The sequence below is a fragment of the Gossypium hirsutum genome, chromosome A06, assembly GCF_007990345.1.
Source record: "Gossypium hirsutum isolate 1008001.06 chromosome A06, Gossypium_hirsutum_v2.1, whole genome shotgun sequence".
In the NCBI taxonomy this organism is placed as follows: Eukaryota; Viridiplantae; Streptophyta; class Magnoliopsida; order Malvales; family Malvaceae; genus Gossypium; species Gossypium hirsutum.
The window spans coordinates 126,178,417-126,203,571 of record NC_053429.1 but is presented as its reverse complement, the minus strand read 5'-3'; the positions used below and the strand labels follow the sequence as shown (position 1 = coordinate 126,203,571).

Sequence of the window (25,155 nt, the reverse complement as noted above, 5' to 3'; positions counted from 1 at the left end):
GATGGAATTTGCTAATTTTCAACAAAAAAGGAATGAAAAATACTTGGTTCTTAAATTTAAAGTTTAGGTTCAAAGCTTTAAAACTATGTGAATTGATTCAATGAGCCTTTCATCTTAAGTTAGAAGATTTAATGGGTGTGTGTGGAGCCATTTGAAACCTTGTTAGACTCAAATGAAATATTTGATCATGATCAACTCAAGTGCTAATAAATTTCATTATCCTTTAGGACAAATGGAATATTGATAGCAAAACACAAACAGAAGCATCTAATTAAAATAAATGATTACAAGACTTGAAAGAAGGGAGAAAAGCATCTCGAGCTTCATTTTCCCATTCTAATCTTGCCCACCAATATTCCCTTCCTTCAATGGTGAGCAGATTCCCTTTTGCACTATCTGAATTGAGAGGAAGCTTCTTCAGTTCTCCGCAGTAACTTATAGAAAAATGTTTCAGACATGGGAAGGGTAGGGCATCCCAATATATGCTCTTCAATTTCGGTAGACAAACTAGGCGAAGTGATTCAAGCTTCAGAAATGGTTTAGTAGGGTATGGAATTCCAAGCACACCTACAACTTCACCAAGTTTTCCCTCACTCAATATTTCTTCCATTTTTGCACACTCAAATATAGAAAGAGTTCTTAAATTTGGAGCAAGAATCAGCCAGGTCACGTCTCTCAGTTTGTTACCTCCTGTAATTGTAACTTTGCTCAATGTGTGAAAGCATGAAGTATAATTAATACTTGAAGAAACCCAGGTATGCAACTTTTCCATTTTTATCTCCTCCATACTTCCACCAAAGTCGAAGCGTAGAGTCTCTAGACGCTCCAACTTTTCTAAGCATAAAACATTAAACACTTTAGATTCTTTAAAATTACGACGTAGTAGTTCTCGTGTCCCACATTGAAACAAGTTAAAGCTCAGGAATCTTTCTAGAGAAAACATGTTGTGTATCGTTATCGTTAGTATATTCAAACGCTGCAAACCTTTCAACTCTTCTATAAGCTTTTCATTACCTCTATTCAAAACATTGTCTTCATTAGGATAAAGTTGAATTTCCGGCAACCACATTTTGAATATTTGCAACTTGGAAAAACTAGATATCAAATGTTGTGGGATTTTTCTCAGATTGCGCATATAACTCAAGTCCAACATTTTTAGTTTTATCAATGCTTTCAATTCTATTGGCAACTCTTCTATACCAGTCCAAGATAGATCAAAACATTCTGGTGAAACCAATTGTGAAATTCCCTCAGGCAGCGCTCGTAACCCAATGTTTCTTGATAAATCCAATACAGTTAGCTGAGGTGTAAATTGGAAGAAACCATCGCTGATCATTTGCAACTCATTTTGGCTAAGGAATAAGGTTCGAAGGTTAGGGCATTTGGGTGTTTCTTTGAGAACTGCAATCTTATTTTTTATCACTGACATTCTTTTCCCACTTTCCCATGCCTTAACATCTGGTTCTTCAAATAATTGAGCCCCTGCTTTTACGAAAAAATTATTCTCTGTTGCTTCGAACTCGCGTGTAATCCATAAAGCCATGTCACGGATCACATCATGCATCTTCTCACAATCTTCTCCATCTATTACACCACCATTTTCCAATAAACAAGCATTCAGAAGAGAGCTAATAATGTTGTTACCTTGCATTTGAGCTTCACTAATTCTATCAAATTCATTCAATAGCCCTTCACAAAACCAATACTCCGTTAATCTCTTTATGGGAATACAAAAATCTTCGGGATATAGACAACAATATAGGAAGCAACATTTCATTGTGGCATTAGGCAAATTATCATAACTGAATTTTAAGAGCTGAAATACCTCATTTTCCATTTTTGGCAATGAACATCGCTTCAACATCTCGATTGCATATTTCCATTCCCCAACTGTTGTCTTGCAAGCCATGGCACGACCGATTGTAATTAGTGCAAGAGGCAGCCCACCGCACCTTTCCGCTACTTGTTTAGCTAGGTTTTGAATATTTGGATGGCTGTTGAGAGTTTCATTTCCAACATTGTCTTGGAACAATTCCCAAGCCTTCTCCGTATCTAGACACTCCATTTTGATTTTCTTTCAAGCTCCCATTTCGCCGCATAACTCCAAAGATCGAGTAGTAAAAATAAGTTTAGAACCATTATCTTGACTTGGTTTTGGTATCCCAACTTGATTCAAATCCACCCTCTCCCATAAATCATCCAATAATACAACAAATTTCTTGTTGCACAACACCCTATAGATATCTGTAGCTTTTTGGTCAACACTTTTATTCTTCCAGGAGTTATTAGAAAATCCAATGTTTTCACCAATGCTATCTTGAATCTTTCCAACATCGTAATCCTTAGACACGAACGCCCAAATTACGACATCAAAACTATTGGGTGCGGTGCTGAACTTGTTGTTGATTTGGGTTAAGAGTGTTGTCTTGCCAACGCCCCCCAAGCCATAGATGCCAATGATCCCCATCACATCTTTGTCCACGATGCAGCTCCATACCTGTTCAATTGAGGATTCTAAAGCAATTGGCCGCTCTTCAGGTCTTACTACAACTAAAGCTGTGGGTTGATTCCCCGCTACTTTCTCAAAAGCTCCTTTACTGATGTGTTCATTTATTTCTTGAAGCATTTTGGCCACCTTTTTACCAAATTTGTAGCTAGACAAGCTTTTCTTGGAAGCACAGCCGCATAGACACAAGTTCTGTAATTCTTGAGGGCCATCTTCAATAAACTTTTCTGCCTCTGTTATCATAGTTTCAGCTTTTGAAAGCCATAGCTGAATTTGCTCAAATGGCTTCAATAGTTGCTGTTCAGCCACATCAACCTGTCTTCGCAGGTCGTTCCTTTGTGCCCTCAATTCTTGAAGAGCAGCAGATAAAGTTGGAAGAGTTTGTTTAAGCTTGCACACGTAATTAGCATGGCCGACAATGAAATCCCAGCCACGAAGGAGGAAATTATCGCAACTAAATTGTATTGAGCAGCAATTGCCCATGATTCTTCTTCTGGTAACAACAGAGGGAACAATATTGTGAATAGATGAAAAGTGAATAATTTGACGATGTTTAGGAACAGCTACAAATTATTAAAAACATACGTATATGTCATTGGTGCCAATAGACTACAAATAAAGCTACATACTACGGAAAACCCAAAGACGATGAACAAAGAGGAGTCCGAGGCCTGCACACCATTTGTCTTTTATTTAATATTTTTAATGAGTATATTACATTGTACTTCTCGAAATGTACGTTGTATGTAGGCTAGTCTCGAACAGAATAAAAGACACTGCCGGAGGCACATATCATGGAGAATTTACTAAACATATTCATCAGCTATTAAAATTTAGTGTGTGGCATTTGTTCATCACTTAGGAAAATACCTTTTATTATCCTAATAAACTATTATTAAGTTAAACCTATTTGGTTAGGGATATGTAGCAAGCATCTAATTTTACTCCTGCACTTCTAAATGTAAAGATAATAAGATAGCATAATTCCGGTATTGCTACTACTGCCTACGAGCATGATGTGTGGCGGCCCCATCATTCCGGTGTTCCTGGTGTAGTGAGCCCGTCGTGGCAATGAAACGGCCACCAGCATCGTTGAGCATATATAAAACTCATAGTCAGTAACTTAGTTGGATAAGAGCATTGTACACTTTGAATATCAACAAAAATGGCAGCTGCGGGGGGTTACAATATAGTTTGAGAAAACAAAGCCTTTTGTTTTTAAGCATCAATTTGAACCCCCACTTGATTGGGGGAAATTAATCATTCTTTTGTCAAATTGTCACATTTATAATGGGATTGTTTAACTTTTAGCTTAGCAATACATATATATATTACACACACATTTGAATACAAATATGTTTACTTTTTAAAAAGGTTTTAAGTTTGCTACAACACAGAGTGAGAGTAATTGGTTGGTTTGGTTCACACCAAATGGAAATTGGGGCAGAATAAGGTCCAAGTATTTTTGTCTCCCTTTCCCTTTCTTTCAAGGTATTTATGGGGGAAGAAAAGCCTCTATCCCCCGAGTCTAGCATCACTATAAGGTGATAAATGTTAGATTAAGGTGTTGTTGGGCTTGATTTGGAAGGACCAACTATTAAGTTTATTGGATGGGATGCTCGATGTGATAGATTGACAAGTGCTTTTGAGGGATTTTCTCAATATATTTTGTTTGAATTGTGTGTGGGTTTTGAGAGGATGGTATCTAGGCGAGAGTGTAGAAGATTTTTTTTTTTTTTTGTATAAAGGTATAGAAGAAGTTTGTTTATTCTGTATTTGAACACTGCAAAGAATTTCTTAATTTGTATGCCTAGAAAAGTAACTCCATTAACAGTTTTCTTTTGAGATTTGACGGTTTCATTTAGAAGAAAGTTCCTTATGGCCCGGCTGTTGATCATTTTGAGCCAATTGTAGTAGTTCATTTTAACCATGTTGGAGTCAGCATGTGACACCCAACCCGAATATTGAATTCAAATACTTCATTTCACATTACGTTGCTAGAGTAACTCAAATTAATTTCATACATTCATCAAGTTTCAACTAGTATACGTTACATGAACATAAAAATTTCATGTTGTGAATCTATATTACTAAGTATAATAAGTCAGGGGGACTCACTTATATTGTCCCGAGGTTATATGAGGTAAAACATGGAGTTAGGATACGAATCTTAACTCAAAACATCAAAATGAACTGTTAAGTCTCGGAAGCATGTCTTCTTATTTTTGCTTCGATCTATAGATATCTTGAGATAATGAAATTCGTGTTTCGAAACTTCTGCTTCCGAAATGTAGGAGAATTATACGGGTATGTTATAATATTCTTTCCCCCTTCTGAGTAATATATGTAAATAGTAGCTTAGCAAAGATTGTAATTATACTGTGTTCCGTAGGATAGCCATGGCTATACTTAACTCGAGGAACATCGACTTCAATTGGTGTTGACTCGAAAGAGAGGTTTAAATAAATTACAAACCTATTACTTCGAAGCCTAGTAGATTTGAACATAAATAGAAGCAACCAATTGAAAAAAAAAAATGATAGACAAGGATAGCAACTCACAATGTCAAAGGACGCAAGCATCAAACACTCTGCAGTCTTTAGGATTTTGTGCATTTCAGTAAGAAGGAAATCTTAAAGAGGGTAAAAAAATGTCTCGAGTGGCTTCGTTCACCCATTCTACCTCTTCCCACCAATCTTTTCTTCCTTCTATAGTGATAGAATTCCCTTTTGCACTGTCAGAATTGAGAGGAAGTTTCTTCAGTTTTGAGCAATCACCCCATACGCAAAAATGTTTCAGAAATGGGAAGGGTAGGGCATCCCAGTATATGCTCTTCAATTCTGGTAGAACACATAACTTAAGCATTTCAAGCTTCAGAAACGGTTTAGGATATGGAATTTCAACCTTATCTGCAACTTCACCAAGTTTTCCCTCACTCAATATTTCTTCCATTTTAAAACACCAACTTATAGAAAGAAACCTTAGATTTGGAACGAAAATCAGCCAAGTGGCGTCTGTCAATTTGCCACAACCATCAATTATAACACGGCTCAATGTGTGAAACTGTGAAGTATAATTAATACTCGAAGAAACTGAGCTCAGTAGCTTTTCAATTTTTATCTCCTCCATACTTGCACAATCCTTGAAACATAATTTCTCTAGACGCTCCATGTTTTCTAAGCATAAAACATTAAACACATTTGAATCTCTAAACTCATCCAACTCTAGTGTTTCGATGCAGCATCGAAACAAGTTGAAGCTTAGAAATCTTTCTAAAGCAAACACGCTTTTAATTGGTGGTATACTTAGTATGTTCAAATGTTGCAAACACTTCAATTCCTTTATAAGATCTTCATTAACCCCATTTAGAACATTGTCTTCCTCTTCATCCGGATAATCTCTATTTATCAGTGGCCGCAATTTGAATATTTGCAACTTGAAAAAACTAGATATCAGTTGTCGTGGGATTTTCATCTTCCCGACAAATAGCATGTTACTCAAGTCCAACATTTTCAGTTTTGTCAAGGATTTCAACTCTATTGGCAACTCTCTTATGCCAGTTGAGGATAGATCAAGACATTCTAGTGAAATCAATTGTGAAATTCCCTTAGGCAATTCTTCTAAACCATAGTTTCTTGACAAGTTTAGAACAGTTAGACGAGGTATAAAGTGGAAGAAGCCATCGCTGATCACTTGTAGATTATTTTCTCCAAGAAACAAAGTTCGAAGGTTAGGGCATTTAGGTGTTTCTCTGAGAACTTTAATCTGATTGCTCATTATTGACATTCTTTTTGCACATTCCCATGTCATAGCATCTGGTTCTTCAAGTAATTGAGCCCCTGCTTTTACAAAAAAAATTATTCTCTTTTACTTCAAGCTCGCATGCTATCCATAAAGCCATGTCACGGATCACATCATGCATCTTCACATAATCTTCTCCAACTCTTTCCAATAGGCATGCATTAAGAAGAGAGTTGATAATGTGGTCACCTTGTATTTGAGCTTCACTAAATCTATCAAATTCATTCAACAACCCTTCACAAAACCAATGCTCCACTAATCCCTTTCTGGGAATACGATAATCATCACGATAGAGACAACAATATAGGAGGCAACATTTCATTGTGGCATTAGGCAAATCATCATAGCTGAATTTCAAAAGTGGAAATACCTCATTTTTCATTTTTGGTAATGTTGATCGTTTCAACATCTCAATTGCATATTTCCATTCCATAGGTGTTGTCTTACATGCCATGGCACGACCAATTGTAATTAATGCAAGAGGCAGCCCACCACACCTTTCTGCTACTTGTTCAGCTAGTTACCAAATATTTGGATGGCTGTTAAGTGTTTCATCTCCGACCTTGACTTGGAATAATTCCCAAGCCATTTCAGGTTCTAGGCACTCCACTTTGATTCTTTTTCTAGCTTCCATTTCACCACATACCTCCAAAGATCGAGCAGTGAAAATAAGTTTGGAACCATTTTCTTGGCTTGGCTTTGGTATCCCAACTTTGTTCAAATCCACCCTCTCCCATAAATTATCCAATAATACAACAAATCTCTTGTTTCGCAGGACCCCATAGATATCTACAGCTTTCTCATCAACACTTTTACTTTTCCAGAATGCATCAGAAAAACCAATATTTCCACCAATCTTATCTTTGCGACATTGTAATCTTTAGACACAGGGGCCCAAATTACAACATCAAACTTGTCTGGCGTGGTGCTGAACTTGTTGTTGATTTGGGTCAAGAGTGTTGTCTTGCCAACACCCCCTAAGCCATAGAGGCCAATAATCCCCACATCTTTGTCCACAATGCAGCTCCATACCTTTTCGATTGTGGATTCTAGACCAATTGGCCGTTCTTCGGGTCTTACCACCACTGAAGCTGAGGGCCGACTCTCTGCTACCTTCTTGAAAGCTCCTTTACTCACGTGATCATTTATTTCTTGAAGCATTTTGGTTACACTTTTCCCAAACTTGTAGCTAGATAGGAAATTCTTGGAAGCACAGGTGCCAAGACACAAGTTGTTCATTTGTTGAGGGCCATCTTCAATCAGCTTTTCCGCCTTTGTTATCATAGTTTCCGCTTTTGAAAGCCATAGTTGAACTTGCTCAAATGGCTTCAATAGTCGTTGTTCAGCCACATCAACCTCCCGTTGCACGTCGTTCCTTTGTGCCCTCAGTTCTTGAAGAGCAGCAGATAAAGTTGGAAGAGTTTGTTTAAGCTTGCACACGTAATTGGCATGACCAACAATGAAAACCCAGCCACGAAGGAGGAAATTCTTGACACCAATTTGTATTGAGCAGCAATTGCCCATGATTCTGCTAAATAAAATATAAAAACAGAGGAAACAAATGAGGTTGTGGACGAATGAAGAGTGAATTGAATTGTTTAAGATCTTTGTTAAAGAATTAGTCTAGCCTATCAGTTGCAAGTTGTTATTCAGGTAGTTCAACTGCAGTTAAGTAGTTGGCAGGCTGTTAGCAAGTTACAGCTGCTCATATATTCTATAAATAATGTAGTCATGATGTACAGAGCAGATTAGAACTTCAAATACAGAATTATTTTTGAAATCTTCAGATTAGTTTCTTTCTATTCAATTTCAGTATAGCTTTCTTTTCATTTCATATCAGTTTCTGAAACTTACCATAGATTTCATCAATCTTAAAGAACAACGAGAAATATATAATGCATAATATATATTTGCCAATAGAATACATATAAAGGTCTACAATATGGAAAACCCAAAGAATAACAAAGAGAAGCCAGAGTGAGACCTGCACACCATTTCTATAGTTCTATTATTACGGGAGAAAAGCAAATGAAGAACAACCTTGTTTTCTAAAAAATTAACATACTAGCAGTGATAAAATAGATCAAACATACAAATAAGAGCAAAAAAATTACTAAATTAGAGTAAAAAATAAAAGAGAACTGAGTTTACCTCAGGAGGATTTGAAGGCGTGGACCAAGTTCAACGATCCTTTCTTCTTTTTCACCAACTGAACTCGCGCCTTCCTTTCTTTTCTTATACTGCCGATCATCTCCAAAATCTCCTTTTTATTTTCTGGCGTCGTTGACTGACCTCCGTTTTAGCAGAAAATGTTCCAAAATGCTAAGAGTTAAGATTTTGGCAGTAACCTTAAAACTCTCGATCCTCGAACTTCAGCGGGTTCTTCCCCCACCTTCCTTATTTTGGTATCGCCTGAAAACTTCTCGCAAAAGCTTCTCTTATCCCTTCCCCTTATTCCTTTTTAATATATATTGACTCCAGAGTCGACGGCTGTGATGATTCCATGGGGTGCCTAAGCCTCACAAATTACATACGAGTAAAACTGATTAAATTATTCATCTAATTTTAAAAAATTATAAAAAGATTATTAAATAATTGTGTGAGTTTTTTTATTTGTATACTTTTACATATTATTAATGTATTTTTATAATTTTTATTATGTTTACATATTTTTATTGTGTTATATTATTTTTTGTGATCTCTCAATTTATTTATATTTTAGATATCAAATTATTTAGGTCACTTAAATAAATTATTATGGTCATCCGATTTAGAGAAAATTTATTTTACCATTTAATTTTATTTATTTGTAAATGATACATTTAAATTAATTAATCCATAAGTTGAGTCATGAATAAATATAAGACTAAATTTTACCAATTAAGAAAATAATTAAAAAATAAAATCATTTAAATAATTACTTTTTGTTTTAGTTTAAAATTATGTGTTAAAAAAGTTTTTGGTACGTTAATCTGCAAGTTGATTTAAAATTGATCTCTGATTTAAAATTTAGAATTAATTTAAAATGATATTTAATATTAAATAATTATAAAAAATTAATTTTCATTAAAAAATTCAAATTAATATCTATCGTTTGATAAAATTTAACTTAAAATTAATTTTTAAAAATTTACTATTAATTAAATAAAAATGTTAAAAAATCCCCGGTGTAGGGGGAGGTATTACTAGTTTTATTAGAAGTTTTATTCGGACGCAAGGGCCGAATAATAGGAACATTTCTTTTAGCAAAATTGGCATTCAAGCTAATAATACGTAGAGTTAAATTTAATTTTGTGAAACCAGCCAATATCATTGACATGAAGAATGGTGCCAACCCAATGCTTGATCCGTCAAAATGATCTAGCTGGACTACGTTCCCTATCGCGAGTTAGTATAGTGTCGTGGTTGTGGATATCTTGTGTATTACGTAATTGTAATTGTCGTGAACATGAATTTGATAATGTTTTAAAAGAATTTGATAGTCTCGTGAAAGTTATATATAAAGAATAAATTATCATGTGAAAATTATGTTGTTGGGTGAAAGTATTACGTATTAAATTGTATTTTGTTTATTTTATTAAAAAAATGAATAAATTAATTATTATATATTAGATGAAAGAGTAAACTAATCTTTTTTATGTTAAAAATTAGTATGTGGTTGATAAAATAATTGAATAATAATAGCATGTGACTAGGCTTGATCATGAATTGAGTCACTTGACTTGACAAATGGGCAGAAAAAATGAGTTTGGATAAAAAAGGAATCCCATTTTCTAAACAGATTGGGTCTCTGGTAAGCTTTTTTGGGTTGAGCCCAACCCAAAATTGCAAAAAAAAAAATAAATTGCTGCTATGTTTTGTTGCTGTTTCCACTGTTTTGCTGTTGTTTCTACTATTTTGCTAATGTATTTTGTTATTGTTTTGCTATCATTTCGTTATTATAGTGTTATTATTTTGTCGTCGTTATTTAGATATTGTATAATAATTATTTTATTGTTAATTTTGCTATTATTTTAGAGGCAATTGCTTGTTAAATTACATCTGTTGCAGTATTATTTAAGTATAAATACTTTTTAAAATTTATTTTCAATTTGTTGGGAAATATTTAATTTTTATATTTTTAGTGTATTTGATGTATTATATATTTTTTTAAAAAAATTATATAAAAAATATTATAATTTTTTAATATAGGTGAGTCGGGTTCTGGTTTTAGCATTTTTTTCTAGGTCGGTATTAGACAAAATTTTAGACCTATTTTTTGGGCTGAGCCGAGTCCAAGCCTAAAAAATAGGCCAAAAATTATTTTGAGTCCTACTCAACCCATAATCATCTATACGTGACGTGTTATATATACATTATATTAACAGATATAGACCAATTTTTAATAATAAAAATAAATAAAATTTTTAATAAAAAAATGAATTCACGATAATGTATAGGAACTTGTTTTTTAATAGAATAGTCGAGGGTAAAATTTTTAACGTACTTATATGAACACTACACGAAAATAGGAATCCGAATAGCAGAATTAGTGGTACCAATCAACGACAAAAACATCATAAAGGGGAAGCAAACAAGGAACCCACCTTCCTTACACTTTACAAACACAGCCTTCTAAGTTCCAAGTAACTTTTTTTCTTCACTCACAATGTTAATGGCTCTCTTGAAATTCCAAATCGGACGATCATCGGCACAAAACGAATCCCCATCGCCATCCCACTACCATGCAGCCGTTTTGCCACCCGAACTGCCGATTCAAAACTGCGTCGTTTTGCCATACTACCACCACCTGAGTAGACTCCGCTGGCGTGACCGTCGGGTACTATACACGGCCTCCTTCTTGTTATTAGCCGCCTTGTTGTTCATCTTCTGGCCGTCCGATCCCGAAGTTAAGATCGCACGGTTGCACGTAAACCACATGCAAGTTCACACAGCGCCCATCGTAGCAGTGGATATATCTTTGGCGATGACTTTGAAAGTGAGGAATTGGGATGTGTATTCAATGGATATCACCAGGTTCGAGGTGGCTGTAGGGTACAGAGGGAAGACACTGGGGCACGTGACATCGGAGCACGGCCACGTGAGGGCGAGGGGTTCGTCGTACGTGGAGGCAGTGCTTGAGCTTAACGGGGTTGAGGTGTTTTCCGACGTCGTTTATATGCTGGAAGATTTGGCTAGAGGGACTGTTCCCTTTGATACTGTTACGCAAGTTGTGGGCTGGCTTGGCTTTTCATTCGTTAAATTCCCTTTGAAGGTAAATAAAGATAAAAAAGCTTAATCTTTTCAATTTGGTATATTTTCTTTCTTAGGACCTTTAATTTGATTTTATTCGAATTAATAGATGGGAATTTTTTTTTTATTAATCGATTAACTAAAGAAAAAATATTAAGTTAATGGAAGAATTTTTAGAAGAATTCTTATTATTGGCCTATTTTGGCTCGATTAAGCGAAGCCAACTATATTATTTTGAGCTTCTGATTATGATGCTAATTACATATTCTAGTTGCTTTTGCACTGTACCTAATTTTTTAAAGTGAATTCTATTTGTGAATGTTTAACAGGCAAAAATATCATGTGAAATTGTGATAAATAGAGCCAATCAAGCTATCATCCGTCAAAATTGTTACCATTCAGGTAAGGATGTATTTCGACATAAAGTATATTTTATTTTTTTCATTGGATCGTTGTATTTTCATATTCATCGTATCTGAATATGTATCAAATATGAACGTTATAAATACAAATTTTTCAAAAGAAAAAGCGATGAGTTGGAGCAACGTAATGAAAATGTAACATCTATTAAAACACAATACGCGTGGTTGTTTATAGGAACTCAGAGCTTCAAGCTCAAAAAGCTATGTTACTCCTACTGTTTGATCTTTTTGAAGTATTCGTATCTGATACAAACATAGATAAGGATATTAAATGTAATTCTTAAAGGACTCTTTAAATTGAAAATATTTATGATTCGGCATATAACCATGCTCGAAACTCATGACCAAGTCCGAGTAACATACCCGGAAATAGTGTTCTACCACCTGATTTTGCTAACTTGAGGGTTTTATATATTCAGAAATGGACTTGGAAACAGTAGGTGGATATCCGAAATGAACTCGAATGCGGACCGGATTGGATTTGCATGAGAACAGTGCTGTGAAAGCTGAAAGATTCATCAGTGTTGCAGAGCTGTAAATATTGAAAGCGTGTTTGAATACATACATATACATATATATATATGATTTTGATGCATTGATTAATGTTTATAAATTTGATTTTTCCTATAATTTTATGGGTATTTAATAGTAAAATGAATCCCATTTATACCAAAAGTTACATAGTACAATCAAAGGATTATTACCTTTTCAATCACAAATGCCAAATGGATTGAATTCTTCTAAGTAATTATGTTGAGTCAGTCCCACATAGGTTAGCGACTAAGATGAGAACCCTTGCACCTGTTATAAAAGGAGAGAGAATGCGCAAGGTGAAGGTATCTTTGCGCTTGGGGCAATAACGCAGCAAGTGAGGTTCTAACCGAGGCGCGTCTATTGCTGGTTGAAAACTATTTCCAAACCCCCTCTTAGGTCTGGGTTCAGCCTTGGCCTTCGAGAATTTCTGGAAGGGCTCCCTTCGGGGTAAAGCCCTACAATTTCTAGTTTCAGAGCGTTTTATTTTCTTCAAGTATATGACTCATGAATAAATTTTTCTCGCCGCACGAGATTATATGGCGATTTTCTTAGATGCTAGTCCTTGTAGGTTCTTAGGCGATATGGGAATCATTTAGCAATCGAAAGCTTTCATATCTGGACTTCCACCAAGCACAATTCCTAGCTGTTGCTTAGATTTCGATTTCTACTAAATGTCAGCTGTCATCGAGTCTAATACTTCGTAATTCAATCAATCAATACTGTTTTTTCGATTTGGTTGTTCAGTTCTTTTTTTTTTGGTACATTATCAAAGAAAGAAGTCAAGGCTAGGAGAAACTAATAAAAGTTGTAGAAGCATAACACCTTTTTGAGTTGGGGATTGTCAGCGAGCTCTTGACAGCTGGAAAAAGCTTTCATCCTACAGTGGTGCGTTCAAGGATGATGTTGTCTCATTTTGAATCCATCTTGAGAAAACTGTAAGAGGTGACATTGTGAGTCTTAAGAATCAAAAGAATAGACCGTATTAGTAAGATCTTGGCTTGTAGTTTGCTTGCCTATTTGTAACTTTTAACAGAGAGCAATTGTGAGCTGTTGTGCCTTTGTACAATCGCAGCTCCACTTATCAGGCTATTATTAGCTCCTGAGATGATGCGAAGGCAAAGAGTCCAGTAGGGGGTCTGGATTCCCAAAATTGGTGCTCTAATGAGTCTTGGTTGAGAGGCTGTAGGAGTGTTTGAATAGAAGAATGCAAATCCTTGATCCTATTGATCACGCACAAAGGATTGGGGTCAATTTTCCTGAAAATGAGTTCATTTCTAGCCTTCCAGATGATTCAGAGGGTGCATCCTATAACAGAATAGAAAGTCTTGATGTCATTTGATTGAAGCCAATGAAGGAGCCAAGCTGAAACAAAAACAATTCGACTTATGTTTTAGTAATCTGTTTTCCAGCAATAAAAAAATATTCGATTTAAACCACAAACACTTCTACTTCAACATTAGTTACATATTTTAAATGAAGTTAAAATACGGTATATAAGTTTCTATATACTTCGTAAATTTAGAATTTAATCACTATATTTTCATTTTTACGATTTTAGTCTATCTCGTTTTTAAATTTCAAAATTCAAGTTTATTTATTAACAGCGTTACAATTATTTTGTTAAATTCAGATTTATTATGTTATTTTTTAGTTACATTGCTATCAAATGGTTTTTTTTTTAAATGTCACACTAATAAATTTAACCAAATTTTTAACAGTGCTAACAATTAGATCTAAATTTTAAAATATAAAAGTGATGAACTAAATCTTTAGAAAAAAAAATATAATGATTAAATTTTGAAGTTGTGAAGAGTATAACAACTTACGTCATATTTTAACGTTTAAATCATTTTTTTTCTTTCGCCTTGTACCTAAAATTTAAAAGTGAATTTGATTATTTAACAGAAAAATATAATGCGAACTTGTGATAAATAGAACCGATCGGCCTATTATCTGTCAAAATTTTTACTCAGGTAAGGATATATTTCTGCAACTTTTTCTGGAACCAGTTATAAGTGTTTGATACGAGTCTGTATTTAGTATAAAGTGTATTTAATTTTTTAAAATATTTTTACATGTATTTAAAATATTATATCTCTCTATTTATGTTTAAATATGTGTCGAACACGAATATCATAAACACATACTTTACTAAAGAAATGAAGAGTTAGAAAAGCATCTATTCCTCAAACTGAAAAATCTGCCATTTTTAGATTGCAAATTACACAATATGTGTAGTTGTTTTTGGGATTCAAAGCTTCATGCCCTTGTTTCTAGAAATTTATGTTCCTTCGATTTTTGATTTTTTTAAAAATACACATATTTGACACATATACGAATATAAATATGAGAATAGGAATTTCAAAAGACTCTCCAAATTGAATATACCAGTAACAAATACGTAATCATACCTGAAACTCATAACTCAATTCGAATAACATATTCAGAAATAGTATTATTATAGTCTCTTATTTTCTAATTCGGATGTTTTATATATTCAAAAATGAACTTGAATGCATGGATTGGATTGAACTGGATTGCATTGATTAAAATGTATCTAACGGATTTTTCATATAATTTTATAGCTATTGAATTGTCAAATAAAATCCTTTTATACCAAAAGTTACATATCTTTGCGCTTGGGGCAATGACTAACAAGGCCACGCCCCAAATAGGCAATAGATCAAGACCTTGCCTTACTATGTGCTTTAGCCGATGTTGTTTTTTGGTTTTTGGTTCATAATCTATATGGGACTCATTCAGCATTTACTAGCGGATTTCACATTAAAAGACTTGAGGAGTATTTACACTGGACTTACAATTCATCTAGCAAAAAAAAAAAAATCCAAAGCAGTTATGTTTATAATGAAGTGCTCAATAATGGTGTGGAAGACAAAACGAAGAAATTGTGCACTTAAACATTTAATCCAAAGCAAAAACATCGTTTAATTGCCCAACCAAGAGCCAAAATCCCATCTAAGGTTCCAATATAAACAATCCAATCCCCCCTCCCCTTATCAAGAAGAAGAAGAAGAAAATCCAAGGATTAGAAAAGGTCACAAATTAGCTGTGCTTGGTTACTTTCCATAATGTTGATGTGATCCTTCTCTTTTCTGATAATCCAACATGATTGATCTACAAAGTACCACGCACCCAAACCCTAAGCCATCAACAAAATGCACAATCAGTGTATCAAATATGAACTCAATTTTTAAATGAATTTATTAATATATTCAAACTAAATTAGAATAAATTTGAAGAGGTCCTATACATAATTTATATAAGTTGAGAACCGAACTTATAATTTCAAAGATCTTGAGACCTCAACCTTCCTATTAAATCATTTCGTAATTGACAAGACATCACTTAAATAATAGTCTTCTCAATAATAACTCAATCTATCAAAACAAAAATCTACATTTCCCACTTTCATGCCAAATTTCATAGGAAAGCTGCAATAATTAGTATCCAACATTAAAATTATATGAAAGTTGAATGTTGAATATTAATATATTTCGTTCTTTTTAAAGTCTTTTTCTATTTACCTATTTTAAGAATAGTGTTTCATGTTTACACATTTTCAAATCAAACCTTCTTTCTTTTTGGAAAGTATTACTTTGATCTATTCTACGTGCGTATGGATATATGTACAAGGTTATATTGCATCACACGTTCCCATGCTATGATACATCTATCCTTTAAATTTTAAAGGATTCAAATTAAATCTTCAAAATATCAGTATTCTATCAGTGGAATCTTTTTATAAGCATAATAGAATTAAATATCAGTTCGAATTTGACGTTAAGAATATTTAAAATGGTTAAATCAAATTTAACACATGTATACATATTGTATAGACTACTTTGATATGAAGTGTATTATTAAAACAATGTCATTAAAATTTAAAAGAACTATTTTCTTCTTTTTTTTCAATGTGTTAGATTCAAGTTGTCCATATGCGATAAAGTACATGCTTGTTTAAAATTTGATCACCATTTTTTAAATATGCTCAACATCATATTCAAGCTAACTTTTAATGCTCAAGATAAAAGTTAAACAAATGCAAGACTTAATTGTTATGACATTTAATTTATATACTTAATATATGGACAACTTGAATCTAAACTACATAATTTAAGTTATAAATACATCTACTTGTAAGTACATCATTTAAAAATGTGGCATAAAACGTTAATTTTATATACATCATTTAATGTTAGAATATAAAATTTTTTATTAAATTTAAAAAAATCCTCAAAACTTATAAATAGTAAAGAAAAAAGAAGAAAAATCTCTTTCCTTTCTTTTTTGACTTTTTCCTTAATTCTGTTTTCTCCCATCATCATAGCACAAAAAGAAATGGTTATGGTCAGCTACTGTTCCTAACATGTGTTATCCTGTTTTTATAATTTTTTGGGTTAAATCATAAATATTTTCATAATTTTCGTAATTTTTTAATAAAAATATTTTCATAAATTTAAATTTATAATTAAAAAAAGTATAACATATTTGATACAATAAAAAACAAAAGAATTTTAGATAATTACTTAATATTTAATCAATTTTAATTTTAATTTAATTAATTGATTGATAAAAAAATTAATTGTTATTTAATAAATTTATTTTATATACATCATTTTAAATAGATCATTTTAAAATGTGACATAAAACGTTTTTTTTATATACATCATTTAAAGTTAGAATACAAAAATTTTATTAATTTTTGGGTAAACTATAAAAGTAGTCATTTTTTGTTTGCGTTAGATTATATTTAAGTTACTTATGTTATTGTTTTATTACAAAGTGATCACTCTACTATTAAGCTCTGTTACTTCCCTAATGGCAGTCTTACGTGGCAGTCCAAATGGATTTTAAATGCCAACTTCAATTCAATGTCCTACGTGGCAACCCAAATTAAATTTATTTAATTAAAAACTTATTTTCATCCCAACAGTTAGACATCCAAGTTGACATTTAAAACCCATTTGGACTGCTACATAAGACTGTCGTTAGGGAGGTAACGAAGTTTAACGATAGGGTGAGCACTTTGTAATAAAATAATAACATAAATGATTAAAAAATAAAATTTTAAATATAAATAACTAAAATATAATTTAATGTAAATAAAAGTGACTATTTTTATAATTTATTTGTAATTTTTAAAACAAAATAGTAAACGCACAAAAAGAAAAGAAGAAAAGCGTCTTTCCATTGTTTTTCTTTTCCTTTTTGGCTTATTCCTTCAAAGCATTAAAAGGAAATTGTTTGACGCATACGTTACGCTCAGCTACAGTGCTTTAACATGTGTATCTTGTTGTTATGATTTTTGGGGTTAAACCATAAAAGTGGTGCATAAATTATATTTTTTTCTTAAGTTGGTATCTATTTTTTGTTATAAATAACACCTAAATTATATCATGTTACTTCAAAAGACAGTGTTACTACAACATGATCAAATTAGACAGACCAAAAACTGATCGATATAACAGTCTAAACAAAAGGGTTGACTTGAAAATAGCTTGAAATTAGTAAAAATAAAAATGAAGACGAAAATAGATAGTTGAACAGATTTAGCAATTTTATAAACCTTTTTAGATTTTTATGAAATTTTAATTATTTATTTAATTATTATTGGTTCGATAATTGAACTGGTTGAATTGGTTGAATTGAGAACTGGCGGTCTGACCTATTCAACCATTGATTTGATTGTTAAAATACTAAATGTGATACTCTAAGATTGTACCACATTATCACTTGAAAATTTATGTATTTTTTTAAAATTTTCAAGTAATGATGTGGCATAATCTCAAAATGTGATAACATCAAACTTTTATTTTTTTAAGTTAAGGGATCAAAATGAATTTAATTGTTAAGTTTAAATGTCAAAATGGACAAAAAGAAAATATAAGTGATAAAGTAAACATAATTACTAAGTTAAAAGGACCAAAAATTAATAAATTATAAAGTTTAAAATTGACTTTCTTAATTATACCTTTAAATTATTTATGGTTGGAAATTGGGACATTCCCACATCGGATAACATTTAGAAATCTAATTATTCTTTGCATAATAAAAAAAATAGATTGTGTTATTTGAAGGAAGTTAAGTTGGGAGCTCGGGCTATTACTAAATTTAATTGAGGATTTTTACGAATTAAAGAATTATTTGATAACATAAATAATTGTTTTAACAAAATTTGAGTTATTGGATTTTTTTATGAATTAAAGAATAATTAAATTTAAAATAGATAATATTCATTGTTAATATAAAACTATTTGTAAAATACAAATTTGAAAATGAAATTTGAGCTATTAAAATCCTTTGGAAATTTGAGCTACTAAAATCGTTTCTTGAAATTAGTTACAAATTTTAAATTTTTTATCCAAATTTTAAACAAAACTTCATAGAAAACCATCGTTGATAGCATCTAACATTTCATATATATGCAATTTGAATGTTGAATATTAGTATATTTTATTGTGTATATATTTAAGAATTATGTTGAATATTGTATGAATAAGGTTTTTCATATAACATAGTGTCATTAAAATTTAAAAGACTTCTTCTTTTTTCTTTTTAACATGTTACATCAAAGTTGTCATTAAAATTTGATTCATATATTTTAAATATGATCCATATCATATCTAAGTTAGTATTTAATGCCCATTATGATTCCCAGATTGATGGAAATTTTGATAATCTATTGACTTAATTAAAGTATCTTGAAATTTGAAGTCTAATTTTAAACATGTATCATAGTTTTGGGACATCTAGTATAATCAAATCATATATATAGAAAAGGGTGAACGTACTTGGCAGGTCCCTTTGTTATAGTGATCAGATCAAATTAGTCCATCTACTATTAAATGGATCAATTTAGTCCCTATATTATTAAAAAAAATTATATAAAGCTAAATTAGACAAAGTTAACATTTACTATTTAAAAATATCATTCATTGTTTTAACAAAGGTGTATTATTTTGCTTGGTGCTGAATTCTAAATGAAAAAAATAAGAATTATGATTGCATTAAATAATGAATGTTAACTATATTCCTATTTGGTCTTATTTAAATTTTTTTAATAATACATTAATTTTTTAATGGTTTTCTCCTGATAATAAAACTTCTTTTATCACAATAAATAAGCAAAGCAGCAACAATTGGAAACTGAAGAAACGACTATGGATGCATTCAGGATGATGAAAGACAAGAAACAATAGCGCATAAATTTGGAGGAGCCATGTTGTGTATGAAAAGAAAGCAAAGAAAAGATAGTGGTCCACACGGGATTGACTGACTATACACCTTATTAGCCATATGCATTAACATGTGTATCTTTAACGTGGAAAAAAGAGAGAAATAAGAGGTTCCATAAAAATATCAATGATAAAGTCGAAAAACAAAGTAAACAATTAAAGCGATTGTGAATGAATTTCTTGGAAGCATGAAGCGTTCTTCCTTTTTCTTTTAGCATATAAAGGGGTTGCTGCATTGGCTACAAATGCATAAAGTGGTGAAATGGAGTTGAAATGGTTGGCCATGGTTCTTGTAGTGTTGTCCTTAGGAGCTGGGCTGTGTGATGGGTGCTTAGAGGAGGAAAGATTTGCTCTCTTCCAACTCAAACCTTTCTTTGAGTTCATTAATTATAAGCTTCAAGCCAATAATTTTGAGTTAAATCCAAAAAAAGAGAGTTCATCAAATTGTTGGTGAGTGGGAAAGGGTTGAATGCGACCCAATAACTGGACGAGTCACCCATCTTTTCCTTAATTATTCTAGCTCCAATAAGATGCAATGGTATCTCAATGCTTCTTTGTTTCTTCCTTTTGAGGAATTACAAAATCTTTCTTTAAATAGGAATTTCATAGCCGGTTGTATTGTCAATCAAGGTTTATTACCTTTCAACTTTATTATGAGCATTTATTTATTTTTCTTATTTTGTATGTTAAAAAAAATCATTTCAGCTACTTGTTTATCGTTGAAATGACATTTTAATTATTGCATCAATTTATAGTTTTGGAATGGATTAAACTAAAAATTTACCATATTTTTTGGAGCCAAGACCTTATCCCCGACATTGCTAATTTACTATATTTCCTTATTCCTTGTAGGTTTTGAAAGGTTGTCATCAAAGTTGGACAAGTTGGAGAATCTTGACTTGAGTGAAAATCATTTCAACGATAGCATTTTAGCATCCTTAAGTGAACTTGCATCACTCAAGTCTTTAAATCTAAAGTATAATTTATTCACAGAATTAAATCCTACCAACGGTAAAGTTAATATTTAATTATATATGATGCAGAGCTGATCCAAGTTTAAAGTTGTTTTGTCCAATTTTTTTTTAATATTATTGTTGATAGGTATTGAGATGTTATTAAAGCTGAACAATTTAGAAACTTTGGATTTATCTAGCAACCGTTTAGGAAATAACATCCTATCACAACTAAATGATTTTGCCTCTTTAAAATCACTGCATTTGGTGTATTGCGGACTAAAAGGAACCCTTGATATACAAGTCATGTTTCCTTTTTGAATATCATGTTTAATTTGATTAAAAAAAATAGAAAGCTTATTAGTTAGTTGTTTTTATAAGGGTAAAGCAACATTTAGTCCTTGAATTTAATAATTTTCAAGAATTTAGGTGATGACATGACATAATCTCATAGTGCGACATCATCTCATGGACCAAAGCTATAGAAAGATGTTAAATTCCAAGACTAATGTGGACAAAAAATAGTTCAAGGACCAAGTTGGAGAAAATTACAAAACTCAGGGAGTAAATGTTATCTTATCCCTTTTTAAATAACTTGATTAACTAACATATATTTTCATTGAATATGAACAGAAAGCAATAATAATTGGATGAACTTGAAGGAGTTGTATTTAGGGGGAAATGAAATTAACAGCCTTGGGTCTTTATTCCATGGTAAATCACTTGACTTAATTAATTGTTCTTCAAACATATCATCTTTTTTTTTAAGATGAAATTACATTGACTTTTTTTTCTTTTCAGAAAAAGAAGGAATGAAGTTGAACAAACTTGAGGTACTTAGTGTACCTGGTAATCTCTTTAACAACAGCATATTCTCATCCCTTGCTGAGGTCTCTAATTTGAAGTCATTGGATTTATCATACAACCAATTGGAGGGGGCAATAAATACAAAAGGTAAGAAAATGGTATATTTTGATTTTATATGATTTGTTATTAGTTTTATTTGTAATTTTCCTTTCACAATTAAATGCTTTTCATCCATTTTCCAATTAATTAGGCAAATTTAACATAATAAAACAGATTAAGCGGGAATTGAAAATAACTTTGTTCAAATTCTAACTCAATTAATGTAGTAGGCTAAATGAATAGTTCCAATTATGAATGCTTTAAATATTTAAATTAATATATTATTAGTTTTCACGTGCTAAAGAAAGAAAAAACTTATTTTTAGTTGCCTTTGTAACGTTATTGGAGGAGTTGATCTTATTCGGTAATAAAGTGAATGGATTTATTCCATCTCAAGGTATTTATGATTTTTAATTTTTTTATTGTTAAATTTATTATAAACTTAGGGAAAATATTTGGTATATTATTAGTGAAGATTTTAGACTCCATAAGTAACGTCATTAGGTTGACAAGTGTCTTATAAATATATAGTAAAATATTAACAAAATAAATATTTTAAAAAAAAGACACATGTCGATTTTAAATAAATATTTTATGGAATAAAATAACTAAAAATGTTGTTACTTGATAATGGTGCAGGCCTAAGGCTGATGAATTTGAAACATCTTGATTTGGGTGTTAATGGTTTCAACTATAGTATAATGCCATCTCTTGCTACACTTTCAAATCTAAAGACTTTGTCGATTGATATCAATGGATTAACAGATATGAAAGGTAAAAATCACCCTTCTCCCCATCCTCTGTTTTTTTTCTTCTTAAGAAGAAAAAAGAAATATTGAATGAGTAATATACATTCATAAGCTTTATTTGAACTAAACTATTTTTCAATTTCTGATTCTCCTCAGGTTTATATGGTTTCAGCAATTTGGAAGAGCTGTACATGTTCTGCATTAATCTATGTAATGTTAAACTCTACTTTGGGGTAAACTATAAAATTTATAAATATCGACAAGAGGAAAAAATTAATAACTCATTTTACTATTGAAGTAAAAAAAAAGTAGATTTATAAATTAATTTTCATGATTTGTTAGAAATTTAGCATTGAAGCAAATGATTAATTATTTGCCATGACTTCTTAATTACACATATTCTAAACAAATAAAGCATTGTTTTACATTCAGTTGCAGTTGCAGATGCAGATGCAGATGCAGGTTGTAGCTTCTCCTTACAATCATTGGGCTTATTCCCCACTTTGAAGACTCTTTATTTATTTGGATTTAATATTAATGAAACCACAATGGCTTCTTATCCCCACAATAGTAAGTTTTTGATGTTTTCTTACAAATTAAATATTATGAATTAATTTATACATCTAAGTCTAATTATGCATACAGTCCTTATACTCATCGCATTTTTTAAATTTAATTACTCTTATTTTTAATTCTATTAATTTGGATAGTGTGATATTCATGAGCTTTATTTGAACTAAACTATTTTTCAAATTCTAATTCTCCTCAGATTTATATGGTTTGAGAAATTTGGAAGAGCTGTACATGATTTGCAATACGGGTAATTAGACATTTGAAGCAAATGTTTAATTATTTGCCTTGACTTGTTAATTACATATATCCTAAAGAAATATCGCATTGTTTTACATGCAGATTGTAGCTTTTCATTACAAACATTGGGTTTATTCCCCACTTTGAAGACTCTTTCTTTACAAGGATTTAATATTAATAAAACCAGCATGGCTTCTTATTCCCACAATAGTAAGTTTTGATGTTTTCTTACAAATTAATTATTATGAATTAATTTATACATCTAGGTCTAATTATGCATTCAGTCCTTATACTCATTGCATTTTTTAAATTTAATTACTCTATTTTTAATTCTATTAATTTGGATTATGTGATATTTTTAAAGCAGGAAATTTTGCTCATATTGCGAATCTAAGGGCACATTATCTCAGAATATATATATATACGCATTCACTCTCCTTTCTTTGAAACAAAGCTAACAACCTCACAATTCTAGATTTAAAATCGAAATTTTTATAATACTAGATTCAACATTTTTATTTACTTATTTGGCCTTCCACTTATGTAATTTTTTTTTTGTTTGATCAAATTATTACGCATTTTAAGCATTTGCAAATAATGTTATAATGTGCAAAATACAGTTAGCCACGTGAGTAAATATTTCATCTTTAAAAAGCCATGTAATCCAATTTAACGAAAGTCCTTTGATGATGTTATTAGTTGGATTGTAAATATTAAATCAAATGAGTTGGGAGATTAAATTTCTAAGATTAAGAGTAGAGAGACTAAATTTTAAATGTGCAAAGAGTACAAGACATAATTTGATGGTACATATTTTGTTGGGATATTTCTCTAATATCTTTGCCTTTATCTCTCTCACACATATTTGATATTGAAAGCCTTTGTTACAGCAGACTTTACTTCATTGAAGCGTTTAAAGTTGTCATACTGTGAGGCCAACAAAAACCTCACTCGACAAGGTAGTTTCATTCTTTCAATTTCCCTCTTATGATAATATTTATTTGACTTTAAGTCATTTTTTTATTTAAAATTGTCCTTAACAATATATATTTGATAATATATAATTATAAGGTCAAATTTTTGTTTTAAATCCATTTTCCAGATTTTTTAGAAAAAATTTGATTAATTAATTTAGTAGTTTTAATTTATGAAAGGATGCTAAGGTGCCGTTTAAGTGTTTTTAGGGTTTTTATTAGGAAATTGTTTTTTCAACGTTGTAATTTTCCGTCAAACTAATGCATTCTGCCGGATCTATTTTCAAAAAAAAAATAAAAATGAAAGGATGTAAAGATGAGAAGACAATAAATTATTAAACTTTTTTTGAATAATATATAAGAAAACTCAAAATGTTGTAATCATAAAATTCATTCCTTTATTTTATGAAAATTGAGAAGTTAATCTCTCTATTTTATTTTGTTAGGATTTGATCCTCATATTTTACGGAAAAAAAAATTATATGTACTTTAAAAATAATGAATTAGTAAAAATCAATGGTTTAATAATTTATGTACAGCAAATTAGCAAAAACTCAACAATTCGAATAGATATTATTACCAATAACTAGACTAGCTTCTTAATTACTTCTTAATTACACAAAGAATGAAACTTATTTTCTTCATAGTTTTATAAATTTACTTTGTTTCCCATATTTTCTTCAAATTATAACTTGCAGTTAATGTTATTGAACAGAAAGATTAAATTTGAGAAGTTTGGAAGAGTTGGAGTTGGAATCATCATCTTTACCTTCAAACTTTATTCAAGTTTTTGGACCACTCATTTCTCTTAAAAAATTGACCGCCCATCGTATTGACGGTAACAACACTCCACTTATGCATGGTAAATATTCTATTTTCAGTTACTCATCATTTTACTTTTATATATCTCTAGATTTAATATATATAAAAGTGTTGCTTTTTGAATTTTGAAATATAATTTCTCTTGTGGTAATTCGGATTATAGATTCAGATATCTATAAATTTGATATGT

At 31.2% G+C, this 25,155-nt stretch overlaps 3 protein-coding genes, 1 non-coding gene and 2 pseudogenes across 4 annotated transcripts; 3 read left to right on the top strand and 3 right to left on the bottom strand.

Moving 5' to 3' along the window:
- Positions 1 to 271: 271 nt before the first annotated feature.
- LOC107937334 (disease resistance protein SUMM2-like) lies at positions 272 to 3,390 on the bottom strand (annotated as a pseudogene).
- A 1,732-nt stretch (positions 3,391 to 5,122) lies between these two features.
- On the bottom strand, positions 5,123 to 6,316 carry LOC121203228 (probable disease resistance protein At1g12290). Its single transcript, XM_041115487.1, has one exon. The coding sequence runs from the start codon at positions 6,314 to 6,316 to the stop codon at positions 5,123 to 5,125; it is 1,194 nt and encodes a 397-aa protein (XP_040971421.1).
- LOC107937332 (disease resistance protein UNI-like) lies at positions 6,092 to 8,790 on the bottom strand (annotated as a pseudogene).
- Positions 8,791 to 10,850: 2,060 nt separating this feature from the next.
- LOC107937328 (uncharacterized) lies at positions 10,851 to 12,949 on the top strand. The gene is made up of 3 exons (XM_016870195.2): positions 10,851 to 11,561; positions 11,869 to 11,941; positions 12,381 to 12,949. Exons 1-3 carry the CDS (start codon positions 10,956 to 10,958, stop codon positions 12,416 to 12,418), a joined length of 717 nt encoding a protein of 238 aa, XP_016725684.2. The 5' UTR covers positions 10,851 to 10,955; the 3' UTR covers positions 12,419 to 12,949.
- Positions 12,800 to 12,950, top strand: LOC121231087 (U4 spliceosomal RNA). Its single transcript, XR_005929155.1, has one exon. It is a non-coding gene; the product is annotated as a U4 spliceosomal RNA (small nuclear RNA).
- Positions 12,951 to 19,898: 6,948 nt separating this feature from the next.
- On the top strand, positions 19,899 to 21,652 carry LOC121230573 (uncharacterized). The gene is made up of 3 exons (XM_041115486.1): positions 19,899 to 20,417; positions 20,550 to 21,418; positions 21,506 to 21,652. The coding sequence occupies exons 1-2, from the start codon at positions 20,282 to 20,284 to the stop codon at positions 20,777 to 20,779; spliced, it is 366 nt and encodes a 121-aa protein (XP_040971420.1). The 5' UTR covers positions 19,899 to 20,281; the 3' UTR covers positions 20,780 to 21,418; positions 21,506 to 21,652.
- Positions 21,653 to 25,155: the final 3,503 nt, after the last annotated feature.